The 13885-nt window shown below is 39.5% G+C and overlaps 1 protein-coding gene across 1 annotated transcript in view; it reads left to right on the forward strand.

The window, feature by feature from the left end:
* Positions 1–13885, forward strand: part of GUCY2C (guanylate cyclase 2C (heat stable enterotoxin receptor)) — a 91354-nt gene that overhangs the window by 61306 nt on the left and 16163 nt on the right. Inside the window, exons 20-22 of the mRNA XM_006866036.1 lie at positions 2672–2763; positions 6512–6670; positions 11440–11632. Coding sequence (XP_006866098.1) covers positions 2672–2763; positions 6512–6670; positions 11440–11632 — 444 coding nt within the window. The remainder of the gene's footprint in view (positions 1–2671; positions 2764–6511; positions 6671–11439; positions 11633–13885) is intronic.

Here is a 13885-nt window from a genome sequence, read left to right on the forward strand (position 1 = left end):
TAACCACTACGCTACCAGAGCTCCTTATACAGAACATTAGGGGGCTACTTTTTACTTCTCTTTTTCCACATTCAAGGCAGATTATAGCCCCAAAGTCCTGTGTTTACAGCTGCTTCTATTCCTGCCTTTTTGACATTCCTTCCTTTTTTCTCCTGCTTTTCCCAATCCTGGACTTCTTTCCCACAAATCAGTTCCTCTCTCCTTGGACTGTCCTTCCTAGTCTGGGTATAGTTAAAGATTGTTTAAAACCTCACTCACCAAAGCATTCTCCTGCATTCACTTGCACAGTTGGATGATTCTGGAATTAGAAATAAGGAATGAGATTTCACTTGTTGGTGCTGGTTCCAATAGAAGAAGCAATGAAATCGATCTCTGGTGGTACCTTAAAAGCACGTGGTAGTTCACTGAGTGGTGTTGTATAAACTCCTTTGTTGGTTGTTACTGTCATTTCTCAGTCAGTAGTTCATTTACCAAGGCAGGAGCATCATCTAGTGGTGAACATAGGCAACCAGAGGCGATACCCTGGTTCTGACCCATTCCTGGGGACGGATTCAGGCACAGTATAGGGACAGGAACTACATCAAGTATCATTTATGATCTTACTTTTAACCAGAGTGAAGAACAAGCTTTATTTGAACAAATAAAAGTTGAAAATAGGTGGTAGCAGGATGAGATGATGGCCCTGTGTACTTCTCTTCTTTCAGACCTCCTCCTACTCCACTTCTGAGCAGGGTGTGTTGTTGTTGTTGTTGCTAAGTGCCATCAAGTCAGTTCTGACTCATAGCGACCCTGTGTAGGGTTTCCAAGGAAGGGCTGGTGGATTTGAACCACTGCCCTTGTGGTTGGCAGCCCAATGATTATCCTACAGGGCCACCCCAGGACTCTGAGCAGGGCATGGAACTGTTGTATAATTATTCAAGCCTTTGCTAATTTCCATTTCTACCCCAGACATCCTGAATCAGAATCTACACTTTAACTAGATTCTAGATGGGGTCTACAAAAATCACCTGGGGATCTGGTTAAAGTGCCTGTGGACCCATAAGAATCACCTGAGGACCTTGTTACACTCGATTCTAATTCAGTGTATCTTGGGTGGGTAGGCAAATTCTCAGCAGGAGGTTGAACCAGAATGAACTGATTGAAATCCCTCCTGATTTGTAGCTGTGCAATACAATCACCTGGGGGAAATTATAAGCAAAATAGTTACAAGTAAAATTTGTAATATCTGGGACATACTTATACTAACTAATTTGTATTATTTATCTGAAATTCAAATTTAACTGGGACCTGCATTTTTATTTGTTAAATCTGGGAACCCTTTTACAGACCAATTAAATCAGAATCCCATGAGGTGAAGTCTGGGTATCAGAAAGTTTGTTAATCATTCTCCCAGCAATTCTCATTTGAGTCATGGGTGAGAAGCACTTATGTAGAATTTCACTCTCATTTAGTGTAACTTGTCTTACTCACACAAGAGCCTAAACATTCTCTGCTTTCCACAACCTAAGCCCTGTAAACTCCTGTAAAGCATTTTTTTTTCTCTCCCATCAACCCATCTTCATTCAATTTAGGGCCGGAGGGAAGGGTTGGGTAAGGTAAGGTGGGTGGTGATGCCTGAGACAGAAACTGCAAGAACTAGAGGTCTCTTATCCTCCTCATCGGAATGTGAGAAAATATTCCCTACCTTAATCACTTCCAAGGAGTGCTAGTGGTGCTGTAGGATAAGAACTAGACTGCAAACCACAAGTTCAGTAGTTCAAATCCACCAGCCCCTCCGAGGGAAAAAGATGAGGCTTTCGAGTGACAGCCTCTGAAACGCTATACAAGGTCTCTTGTGAGTCAGAATCTTCTCGATGGCAGTGGGTTTGGCTTTGGGTTAATTACTCCAGCTATTGTTGTTGTTAAGTGCCATCAAGTCAGTTCCAACTCACAGTGACCCTGTATAGATAGGGCTTCTGAAAGGAGCTCTGGTAGTGTAGTGGTTACGAGTCAGGCTGTGAACCTCAAAGTCAGCAGTTCGAAACTACCAGTTGTTTCGCGGGAGAAAGATGAGGCTTTCTGCTCCCGCAAAGATTTATAGCCTCAGAAACCCTGTACAGGGTCACCATGAGTCGGAATTGACTCCATAGCACATAACCACCACCACCATTTGTTGTTGTTGTTATGTGCCATCGAGTCGGTTCCGACCCATAGCGACCCTGTATAGGGTTTCCGAGGGTGTAAATCTTTACGGGAGTAGAAAGCCTCATCTTTCTCCCGCGGTGCAGCTGGTAGTTTCGAACTGCTGACCTTAAGGTTCGCAGCCCGATTCGTAACCACTACACTACCAGAGCGCCTTAGGGCTTCCGAAAAGTGGCTGGTGAATTTGAACTACTGACTTTGTAGTTCAAACTGACTTTGCATGTCAAATCAACTTGTGGTCCGGTGCATTATTCCACAGGACCACACCAGGACATAACAGAAGAGACCAAACCCAAACCAAAAGTATGCCTGCTATTGTCAAGTCAACTCTGACTCGTAGCAACCCTGTCAGACAGAGCAGCTGGTGGATTCAACCACTGATCTCTCCTTGAGCAGCTGAGCACTTTAGTCACTGCATCACTGCAGTTCCTGGCATTCTGGCTTGATTGAGTTACCGCCCCATAACTGAATGGCCCCTTCTTTCTTCCAGGTATATCTACTTGTGAAAAGCTGCTGGGAGGAAGATCCAGAAAAAAGACCAGATTTCAAGAAAATTGAGACTACATTGGCCAAGATATTTGGGTATTGCTTACATTTTGACTTTTCCTTACTAATTTCAGATTTTTCTAATCATAGTTGACATTCAGGGGCACCTAAGAATGAACATGCCTATTTCAATTTTTAAAACTCCCAGATGATAACACCTTTCTCAAAAACAATAAAGTGATTATAGTCCACTTCTCAGGGGAATAATCACTTGAAAAGTTAAATACTCAAACTTACCTAATCAAGTAATTGATTATGACTGTTCATAAAGTTATCTATTAAAAATATAATACCCAACTCTAGACTCATGGAAAGAAAAAGGCTGTGTGCTGGCGACCAGGAGGCAGCCTTGCAGAATGTGCCCTTTGATTGTTTAAATGATTATATAATCCTGAGTATTTTTGTGTATATCCTCCCTGCCCCAACAACAACAACAACAACAACAACAACAAAAACCCAGAGGGAATAGAAGCAAATACTGTTGAATTATGATGCATGGAAGGGACTGTAATTGGTGCAATGGAACAATGAGTGTACAACCAATGTTATCCCATGTAAACTGTCACTCAATACACAATAATAAAAACTTTAAAAATAAACAAACACCAAAATCCCAAAAGTATATATATATATAAAATACCCAGGTCCCTCCACAAGGAATGAGGATTTAGACATTTGGTATATAGGTCCTGTGAATCTGTACAGACTTCAGATGATTCTTCAGATCAACAAGTTTCTTAGTACCTTAAAATCTGAATATCATCCATCTTAGTCCTAGGTACTTAACACTTACCAGACTATGTATAATTCAGGATAAAAAAATTAAGAGTGGCACACAAAGATTTTAGTTTTACGTGTTGTCTGCTAAAGAAGGATGAGAAAATCAACAGTAGACTTAGAGTTTGGAGATCCAATTTCTAGACTAGGATCTGATAATAGCTTGTTATGGGACATTGGGCAAATCTCTTATCCTCATGGGTGTCCGTTTGCTTATTAGTTAAGTTGGATTGAACAAGATGATTGTTACATTTCCAGCTCCAATTTTCTATAGTTCTCATTAGTCAAAAGATTCAGATGCTTAATGAGACTAAAATCTAAGGCTGGAGATGAGGTAGAGTGAAGTTAATGAAAATGTGGTCACTGATTATTGATACAGTAGATTACCTGAAGCCCCCTCATATGTATTGTCTTATATACTTCTAAGAATTATCCCTAGGAGACAATCAGAAAGGTGCTAAATGTTAACTGTCAAAGAAGCTGCTGCACGAAAACCAAACAAACAAATATTAAATGTGTAACACTAAAGTAACTAAGATATTACAATGCAACTGAATTTAGCTTCATATACAAGTGAAAGTTGGACAGTGAATAAGGAAGACCATAGAAGAATTGATTCATTTGAGTTATGGTTTTGGAGAACATTGAAAGTACCATGGGCTGCCAAAGAACAAACAAATCTTTGTTGAAAGAAGTACAGCCAGGATGGCTGGACATCGTCTTTCATACCTCAAACACAATTATCAGGAAGGAGTAGTCTCTGTAGAAGGATATCATGCTTGGTAAAGTGGAGGGTCAGTGAAAAAAAGCCAGATGCCCAGCGAGATGGATTAGCACAGCAGCAGCAGTGGGCTCAGGCTTAACAACAACTGTGAGGGTTGGGTAGGACGACGCAGTGTTTCATTCTGCTATGCATAATGTTGCTATGAGTCGGAACTGACTGTATGGCACCTAACAACAATCAATGTAGAGAGAGTATCTTGCTGTGTATTTAACTATTCTAATTCATATTGAATGATCCACTAATATTCTGTTGCACTATAATATCTTAATTACTCTGGTGTTACACATTTACCATTTCTTTGTTTTTCACATGTTTTCATGCTGCGACTTCTTTGACAGTTAACATTTAACACATTCCTGATTGTTTCCTAGGGATAATTCTTAGAAAAGTTGTACTGAGTGTTATTCCATTTTTATCTATACAGATTATCATTGCTCTAACATTTGTTTTTGTTTTCTTTTATTGGGTTTATTTCTATTTCTTGGATTTCTCCTGAGGTTAAATTTTTGTTGACCATTTTTTTTTAATGTTTTATTGTGATTTATGTGATAGTTTACATGGGAGAACATTAGTTTTACATTCATCCAATCGTATATTGTTTCATTGCATGGTTACAATCCTCTCCATGCATCATCAACCAACCAAAGGGTATACACTACAAGCCCCACCCCCCACCCCCGGTCGTCAGCACACAGCCCCTCTCCCTCTCTGTGTTATTGACCATTTTTAAAAGTAATATTTATTGTGTCTTTGCTGAAAGTTTACACAGCCAATTAGGTTACCACTCTTTATATTTTTCACAATGTGTCTGCATTCTCATCATTTCAAATTTGCTTGTTCTGTTTCCATGAATCTAGCTTCCTCCCTTTACCGTCTTACGTTTGCTTGATGGTAAATGTAGACTGTTTGGCCTTGTATAGATGATTATTTAAAGGAACACAGTACTCATGGATGATTATTGGTTTTTTTATCAGCCAATTTGTTATCTGGTTGAAACATGGCCTCCAGGAGTGACTTTACTTCCAAGTTTAAAGGGTGTTTCAGGGTGATTGTCTTAGAGGTTCCTCTAGTCCCTACTGGTCCAGTAAGTAAGTCTGGTCTTTTTCAGGAATATGAGTTTTGTTCTACATTTTTCTGAGACCATATATTGTGTTCCTGGTCAGAACAATCAGTAGTAGTCGCTGTACATCATGCAGCTTTTCTGGCCTCAAGATAGAGACGGCAGTGATTTCTGTGGGCTATAGACTAGCTTTTTCTTCTTTTGAGTAGTGGTTTCCTGCTTTCTTTTTGCTCCAGACAAGTAGACACCAATAGTTGTATCTTAGATGGTCACTCACAAAACTGTTAGACTCCAGGTGCTAAACACTACTCACCAAATATTATCTTTGTTGTTGTTGGTAAGTGCCGTCGAGTCGGGTCTGACCCATAGCGACCCTGTACAGGGTTTCCGAGGGTGTAAATCTTTATCTTTAGGAGCTATGTTATTTCAGTTGGCCAAGTTGTCCCACAAGACTAGGATACTGAGTCTTCAAACCCCATAAACCAATCCACAAGGTTTGTGATTAGGTCTGGAAAGTATCCATTAACTGTGCCTTCTGTGCTTTCTTATATATCTGAATATATACACAACACACAAAAATATGTAGATGCATATGCCTGCAGATACACCTAGAGTTCTAGTGTGGCACTATAGAATATGGACTGTTAACTGCAAGATTGGTGGTTCAAACCCACCAGCCACTCCTTGGAAACCCTAGACAGGGTTGCTATGAGTCAGAACTGACTTGACAGCACTTAACAACAACGATACATTCACATCCATATACTCATATGTGGTTTCCTATACACATGTATCTCTACCTGTGTGGTGGTGGTGGTGGTTATATGCCATGGCGTCAGTTCTGACTCATAGCAACACTCTGTAGGTTTCCAAGGCTGTAAATCTTTATCTTTCTCCCACAGAACAGCTGGTAGATTCAAACTACTGACCTTCTTTGTGGTTAACAGCTCAACTAGTAACATCTATGTTACCAGAGCTCCTGTTAGCTCATTTATCACACATCTATTCTTTGGTTGCTATTACTGTTGTTAGAAAATCATAATTTTGGTCATTTTCATTTTTAAATTTAAATTATAAATATTTCATCTATTTGCCCATTGCTTTAGTGGATGTTATGTTGTCTTAATAATGTATAAGAGCTCTTTGTCTATTATTATCTACAGCCTTTTTCATGACCAAAAAAATGAAAGTTATATGGACACTTTGATCCGACGTCTACAGCTATATTCTCGTAACCTGGAACACCTTGTAGAGGAAAGGACACAGCTGTACAAGGCAGAGAGGGACAGAGCTGACAGACTGAACTTTATGTTGCTCCCAAGGTAAGACAAGTCATTCTGCAGATGTGGTTTCCCAGGATTCCACAGCCATGCCTCATAGTTGAGGACTGGAAACTTCAGCACATCTTAGTTAGCATTGTGCTTCTGTGTTTCTACATGTTGTTGTTGTTAAGTGCTGTATAGCTTCTATATAGGACTGCATATTCTTCTGCATGCTGTTGGGTTCAAAAATGCATGTTCCTTGCCAAACCTTATTCTGGTTTTTACTCTTACATATTTAGATTAAAGAGGTTATTCATTCAGTTTCAATCCCCTGCTGAGAATTTGCATTTTCACCCCAGATATATTGAGTCCGATTGTAGATTTTAACAAGATCCCTAGGTGATTCTTATAAAATGTAGATTCAAATTCAATATGTCTGTGGTGAAAAGGCAAATTCTCCACAGGGGGTCCAGTCAGAATGAACTGGTTTCAAGCCCTGTCTTCAAGTGGTCATGAACTGTGTAATTAGACCATTCTGGGTCCAAACAGCTCTTTTCCTTTGTTAGTAAATCTATGGCCTTAGGCAAGCAGCTCTGTGTGCATGGTAGTTTAAACCTACCCAGAGATTGATTCCTCAGGAGAAGGACCTGACCAACTGGGCCCATAAAGATGATAGTCTAGAAAACCCCAGGGGATAGTTCTGCTCTGTCAGATGGGTTTGCTATGAGGCAAAATGCACTCAGTGGCACTGTCTGTCTCTCTTCAGTCTGAAGATGAAAATTAAGTTTTCCTGAGAAATATGAGATATAACACAATTAGGCACTACGTGTTAATTTCCTTAATTACATCTTCTCACCTCAAGTGGAAGCCAAGTTACAAGTAGGAGCAGTTCGGAGGCAGAGAACACACTCAGATGCCAACTGTGGCCTGACCTCTAGTTTGTGCAGCAATATTACAGTGTGCCAAGTGAGAAAGGAAGTAAGGTTGAAATTCCCCAACCAGCAGGTAAAGACAGCTTCGGTTTAAAATTTTCTAAGTGTTGGTACTAAGGAATATTAAGATAAACAAGGAATTAAAATCTGAAAAGCAAGATACCCACAGCAAGGTACACAAATGAGAAGTAATATTCTCTTCTCATTAAAGTTTAATAAACTGTCCTGTTGGATTGAGGAGAAACTAGGGAGTCCAGCATTGGGTTAACTCACAGAAACTGAGGTCAGCCCAGTCTGACTTAAAATCATGGTTCCGCCACCTCTTACTGATGTGCAGTTACACAAATATGTAAGTTACATACTACCATAAGAAAATTGCATAAATACTCCAAGCCTCAGTTCCTGTCTACCTCACAGGATGACGCTAACAATTCCCTGAGATAATCTGTAGGATGTTAAGTGCTTAGTACAATGTATGGCATGTCTATGGTCATTATTATACATAGGTACTATGTTAATCTAATAGTAACTATGTATAATAATGACCATGGACATGCCAGACACTGGACTTATCAGTTACTGTTAGATATTAAGGAGCTCTAGTAGCAGAGTGGTTACGGGTCAGGTGGCTAACCTCACGGTCAGCAGTTCGAAACTACCAGCAGTCCCGCAGGAGAAAAATGAGGCTTTCTGCTCCCATAAAGATTTACTGCCTTGGAAACCCTGTACAGGATCACTATGAGTTGGAGTTGACTCCTCGATACATAACCACCACCACCATTAGTATATTATTATGAAGTGTATAATTACAATTCAAGATTTAATATATTACTTCATTGGGAGTCCTTGCTTCATTTAGAATATTGTTTCTGCATGAGTAGAGCAAAGATTCTGAAATTAAATGAGTATGAGCTATTTTCTAAATAAATAGTTTGTCTTCTATAAACCTTAGTGAAGAGATAGAATTCACACACATGCTCCATCCCACCATCCAGGCTTGGAGTGAGCCTGATGCAGAAGCCATGTGCCTTTAGAGAACACAGGAAGAGGCTGGGAATGGCATTCTGGGAATAAACTGGAACCTTAAGACTGCATATAAGAAGCAAACATCACTTAAATATTTATTTAAACAATACCCACTGGAGTGTTGAAACAGATTAAAATATATTTTCTGCTTGTGGAAAGACTTTCTAAGGCAGCAACCTGTTACCAAACTGTATTTTAAAGCTTTAGTCCTTTCTTCATTTATTTACCCACAGTAGTTTCTATGGGTAATCCAGTGTTTTTCAAATGCATATAACTTTCCAGATATAAGCAGCAACATGAATGGCAAAAAATAACAGAATATCAAATGTAATCATTACATCTGTGCAAACTCCAAATGCTCGGGTGTTCTGATACTGGGTATGTCAATAACAGCATCCCAGAAACGTCCCTGTGAGTTCGTGGAGCTGCACCAAGGACTGTTTGTGAAGGGTCACAAGTTTGTCACTGCACCAAATGCACATGCATGCTTTGGAGGTTCTCTAAAGGGGTGCTGTGATTCCTTGGAGTTGACTGACTTTTGTTTTGGGGGAAAGTGCCAGACATTTGTCTTTTCTTATAAGTAACACACCTCTTAATCTTCCCTTTCCCCCTAAATGCCCAGGGCCTGAGTATGGAAGAAGTACAGAGCAAAGAAAAGACTAAGGGTGGGTGTATCTGATTTCTACTTTCCTTTGTGACTATGTTGTTGTTAAGTGCCATGGAGGTGACTCATAATGACCCTGTATAGGGTTTCCAAGGAGCAAATGATGGTTTGAACTGCCGACCTTGCAGTTCAAACCGACCTTGCGGTTCAGTGCTTATCCTACAGCGCCACACCACTGTGCGACCTTATAAAAGTTGTGCTTCCTCTTTAGGCTTCCGCTTTCTCAAATGTAAAAATAAGAGAATTTACTCTCAATGATCTTCTAAGACACCTCTCAACTTTCTAGTTGAGTACTTCTAGTACTTCCATATTTAGAAAAGGGTAGAGAGGAGTACATCCAGCCTCATGGCAGCTCCCATCCCCTTTTCTCAACGAATAGGCAACTTGGCATATAAAACAAATATACAATCCCTTCTTGTGTTTCTCTCTTCTGGGTCTGATAAAATGTTTAGGTATATCACTCCAACACATAATACATATTATACATAATATACAATACATATAACCAAAACCAAAACCCACTACCATCAAGTTGAATCCAACTCATAGTGAGGGTTTCTGAGGCTGTAAATCTTTATTGGAGCAGAGAGTCTCTTCTTTCTCCTGTGGATCAGCTGATGGGTTTGAACTGCCAACCTACTGGTCAGCAATAGGGCTCCTATACATTTGTTAATATACACATATAACTAATATATGTAAACTCAAAACCAAACACACTGCAATCTAGTTGATTCTAACTCATATCAACCCTATCATAGAATTTCAGGGGCTATAAATCTTTATGGGAACAGATCTTTCTCCATGGAGTGGCTGGTGATTTTAAACCGCTGACCTTGTGGTTAGCAGCCCAATGCCTATCCCATAGCACCACCAGGGTTCCTTCTAATATATGTACATAATCCTAATGCATATATAAGAGTCCTGGTGTAGGATATACAATAAGCACTGAACTGCTAACTGTAAGGTCTGTAGTTCAAATCCACCGACTGCTCCTTGGAAACCCTATACAGGATCACTATGAGTTGGTTCCAACCAGCTCAACAGCATTTAACATCAAGAAATATATATAAAAGGAGCCCTGGTAGCACAACTGTTAAAGTACTTGACCACTAACTGAAAGGTCAGTAGTTTGAATCTCCCAGCCACTTCACATGAGAGAGATTGGCAGTCTGTTTCCATATAAACTGAGAGCCTTGGAAGCCCAGTGGAGCAGTTCTGCTTTGTCACTTAGGGTCACTAGGAGTCAGAACAGGCTCAACAGTAGTGGAGTTGGTTTTGGCACACATATGAGGGAGCTTCAAAAAGTAAGTGGAAAAAAGAGAATGAAAAGATAACGGAATTTTTCTGTGAACTTTTTGAAACTTCCTTGTTATGTGCTTGTCTACTTTTTAAGCAGTTTTGTTATAATTTTTAGCTTGTTTCCATAGTGATCAGGAACTAAATCTGGTTCAGAATATATAAAAATTAATGTTTAAATACATTATGCCTCCATAGTGATACTGATCAATGGTATATTAAACCTGCCAAGGAGGTAAAATTATAATTTCTAATGAGAAATTCAGATGTTATAATTATGGTGATGCAAGTTCTGGTTTCGAAGTAGTTACAGTCAGGCTGCTTGCTTCAAGGAGAGCAGTTTGAAACTACCAGCTGTTCCACAGGAGACAGATGAGGCTTTCTGCTCCATAAAGATTTACAGTTTCAGAAACACTATGCAGGGTTGCTATGAGTCGAAACTGACTCCACAGCACACCACCATCACCAAACTCTTAAATTAATGACACACTCTCCTTCTTAGTTCTCAGATGTAGAGATATATCTATAAGAAACTGATTATCGGAAGAGAGGTAAAAAGTGGGGAAATACAACATCTATGTATTGTTGTTAATGTATGCCTATGTATATAGGAAAGTAGGTATGTAATAGGGTTATGTATGTATTGGTATACATATTACATATGTATATGTATTAGAATTAATCAAATACTAAGTTAATGCTTAATCTGCTTACATTTATCTGTGTTAAAATGCATGTATTATATGTATAAATGTATAATTTGTTTATGAAAATGGTATTTGCTTCCTAGCCACCCAATTCACTGGAAATCTCAAATTCTACCACTACTACAAATTTTACTACTCAGTCTTAAATAGTCATGTAAGAAAAGAAATATTGAATCTGAAGGCACTTTTTCCTTCTTCCCCTAGGCTAGTAGTAAAGTCTCTGAAGGAGAAAGGCATTGTGGAGCCTGAACTATATGAGGAAGTTACAATCTATTTCAGTGACATTGTAGGTTTCACTACTATCTGCAAATACAGCACCCCCATGGAAGTGGTGGACATGCTCAATGACATCTATATGAGTTTTGACCACATTCTTGATCACCATGATGTCTACAAGGTAAACATTCACATAACAGGGATGAAACAATTGTATAGCTCAAGGTCACTAGTGCTTGGATTGGTTTTTCCTATTATTATTCTTGCTTGCCCTCTCTAATTTAAATGTAATGAATTGGTGGTGGTTGAATCCTACCTGTTGTTAGGTGTCATTGAGTCAGTAGCGACTCATAGCGACCCTATGTACAACAGAACAAAACACTGCCCAATTCTGGGCCAACCTCACAATTGTTGCCGCACTTGAGCCCAGTGATACTGCCACTTTGCCAATCCATCTCGCTGGGGGTGGGGAGGGTCTTCCCATCTTTTTTTGTGATCCTCCACCTTAGCAAACATGATATCCTTTTCCAGCAACTGGTCCCTCCAAACAATATGTCTGAAGTATGAGAGACAAAGTCTGGCCATCCTGGCCTCCAAGAAGCACTCTGGCTGCACTTCTTCCCACACAGATCCGTTTGTTCTTTTGGCAGCTCTAGAAGTGGGGGAAAAAGAGGCTTCAGAAGTCAAAATTACTATGTAACTTTAAAAAGCCTTGTTGTTGTTGTTGTTATTAGGTGCCATGGAGTCGGTACCGACTCATAGCAACCCTATGCACAGCAGAACGAAACACTGCCCGATCTTGGGCCAACCTCACTACTGTTGCCAAGCTTGAGTCCATCAATGCTGCTACTTAGCCAATCCATCTTGTTGGGGGTCTTCCTCTTTTTCTCTGACCCTCCACTTTACTAAACATGATATCCTTCTCAAGCGACTAGTACCTTCTGACAATATGTCTGAAGTATGAGAGACAAAGTTTGGCCATCCTGGCATCCAAGGAGCACTCTGGCTGCACTTCTCGGCCTTTTGGCTAAGATCAAGTATACTATCTGTTCTTATCAGTTTAAAAAGCCTTAGGAAAGAAACAACACAGAGCTCAACAGGAAGGAATTTAGGGTCCTAAATACAGAGACAATGATATACTCTCAAATCACCTCCACAAAATTGACACTGTTTAGGCTGATTACAAATGAAGCAAGAAAGACATCAGCGTTACAATAAACAAAACAGGAATCAGTTAAGCTGTTAGCATTTCTGTTGTTATTAAAATGGGAATCTTAGCCAACATCATTCAAAGATGTGATGTAGATAGGGAGAGCATCCTATAATATTCAGAACTAGATCTGTTTATGTGACTATGTTAGTATCCAATTCCAGACTAGTAATGTATGGTTCACAAAATGTAAAGGAGAATTGAATTTCTACATTTCTATGTTAGAAAAGCAGCAAACACATGTAACAAGTAACTTCAGAGATAGGCATCCAAATCTCAAATTTGTATGATTTCATAAAATGTATTTAACTTCACCAAGTCTAAGTTTACATATTTACAAAATAGCATGATATTACCTAATTGAATGATTATTATGAAGTTACCTTATAAGATAAACTATCTGAATGAAGCACTGTAATCTAAATAAAGTTTAGATGTCTCTCTTATAATAGTATTAATAAGAACCCTCAGAGAAGCCTTCCTTTTTATGGCTTGTCTTAGCCCAATCCTCTTCCTTAGTATTAGTATTTATTGTTATTGTTGTTGTTATTAAGTGCTGTTGAGTCAGTTCCAACACACAATGACCCTGAATAGGGTTTCCAAGGCTGTAAATCTTTACAGAAGCAGAGGCTCAAACCACTGACCATGTGATTCACAATTTAGGGCTTATCCTACAGAGCCACCTTGCTTCCCAGTATTTATATATAGGTGGTGGTGGTTATGTCAGGGAGTCAGTTCTGGCTCATTATGACCCTATATAGAGTTTCTGAGACCATAAGTCTTTACTGCATCAGAGAGCCTCATTTTTTTTCTCATGGAGCAACTGGTAGATTCGAACTGTTGACCCTGTGTTTAGTAACCCAGCTCATAATCCACTATGCTATCAGGGCTCCTTAGTATTTATGTATGGCTGGTTAGTTATGTACTGTGGAGTCAGTTCCGACTCATAGCAACCCTGTATAGGGTTTCTGAGGCTATAAATCTTTGCAGGAGTACAAAGCTTCATCTGTCTCCCTCGCAGAACTGCTGGTAGTTTTGAACTGCTGACCTTGAGGTTAGCAGCCCAACCCATAACCACTAGGCTGTTGTTGTTGTTAAGTGCCGTCAAATCGGGTTAGTATGTTGTTGTTGTTGTTGTTGTTAAATGATGTCAAGTCGATTGCAACCCATAGCAACCCTGTATAGGAGCAACTGGTAAACTTGAACCACCGACCTTGCAGTTCA

This window comes from Chrysochloris asiatica, unplaced genomic scaffold, assembly GCF_000296735.1.
Source record: "Chrysochloris asiatica unplaced genomic scaffold, ChrAsi1.0 scaffold00086, whole genome shotgun sequence".
In the NCBI taxonomy this organism is placed as follows: domain Eukaryota; kingdom Metazoa; phylum Chordata; class Mammalia; order Afrosoricida; family Chrysochloridae; genus Chrysochloris; species Chrysochloris asiatica.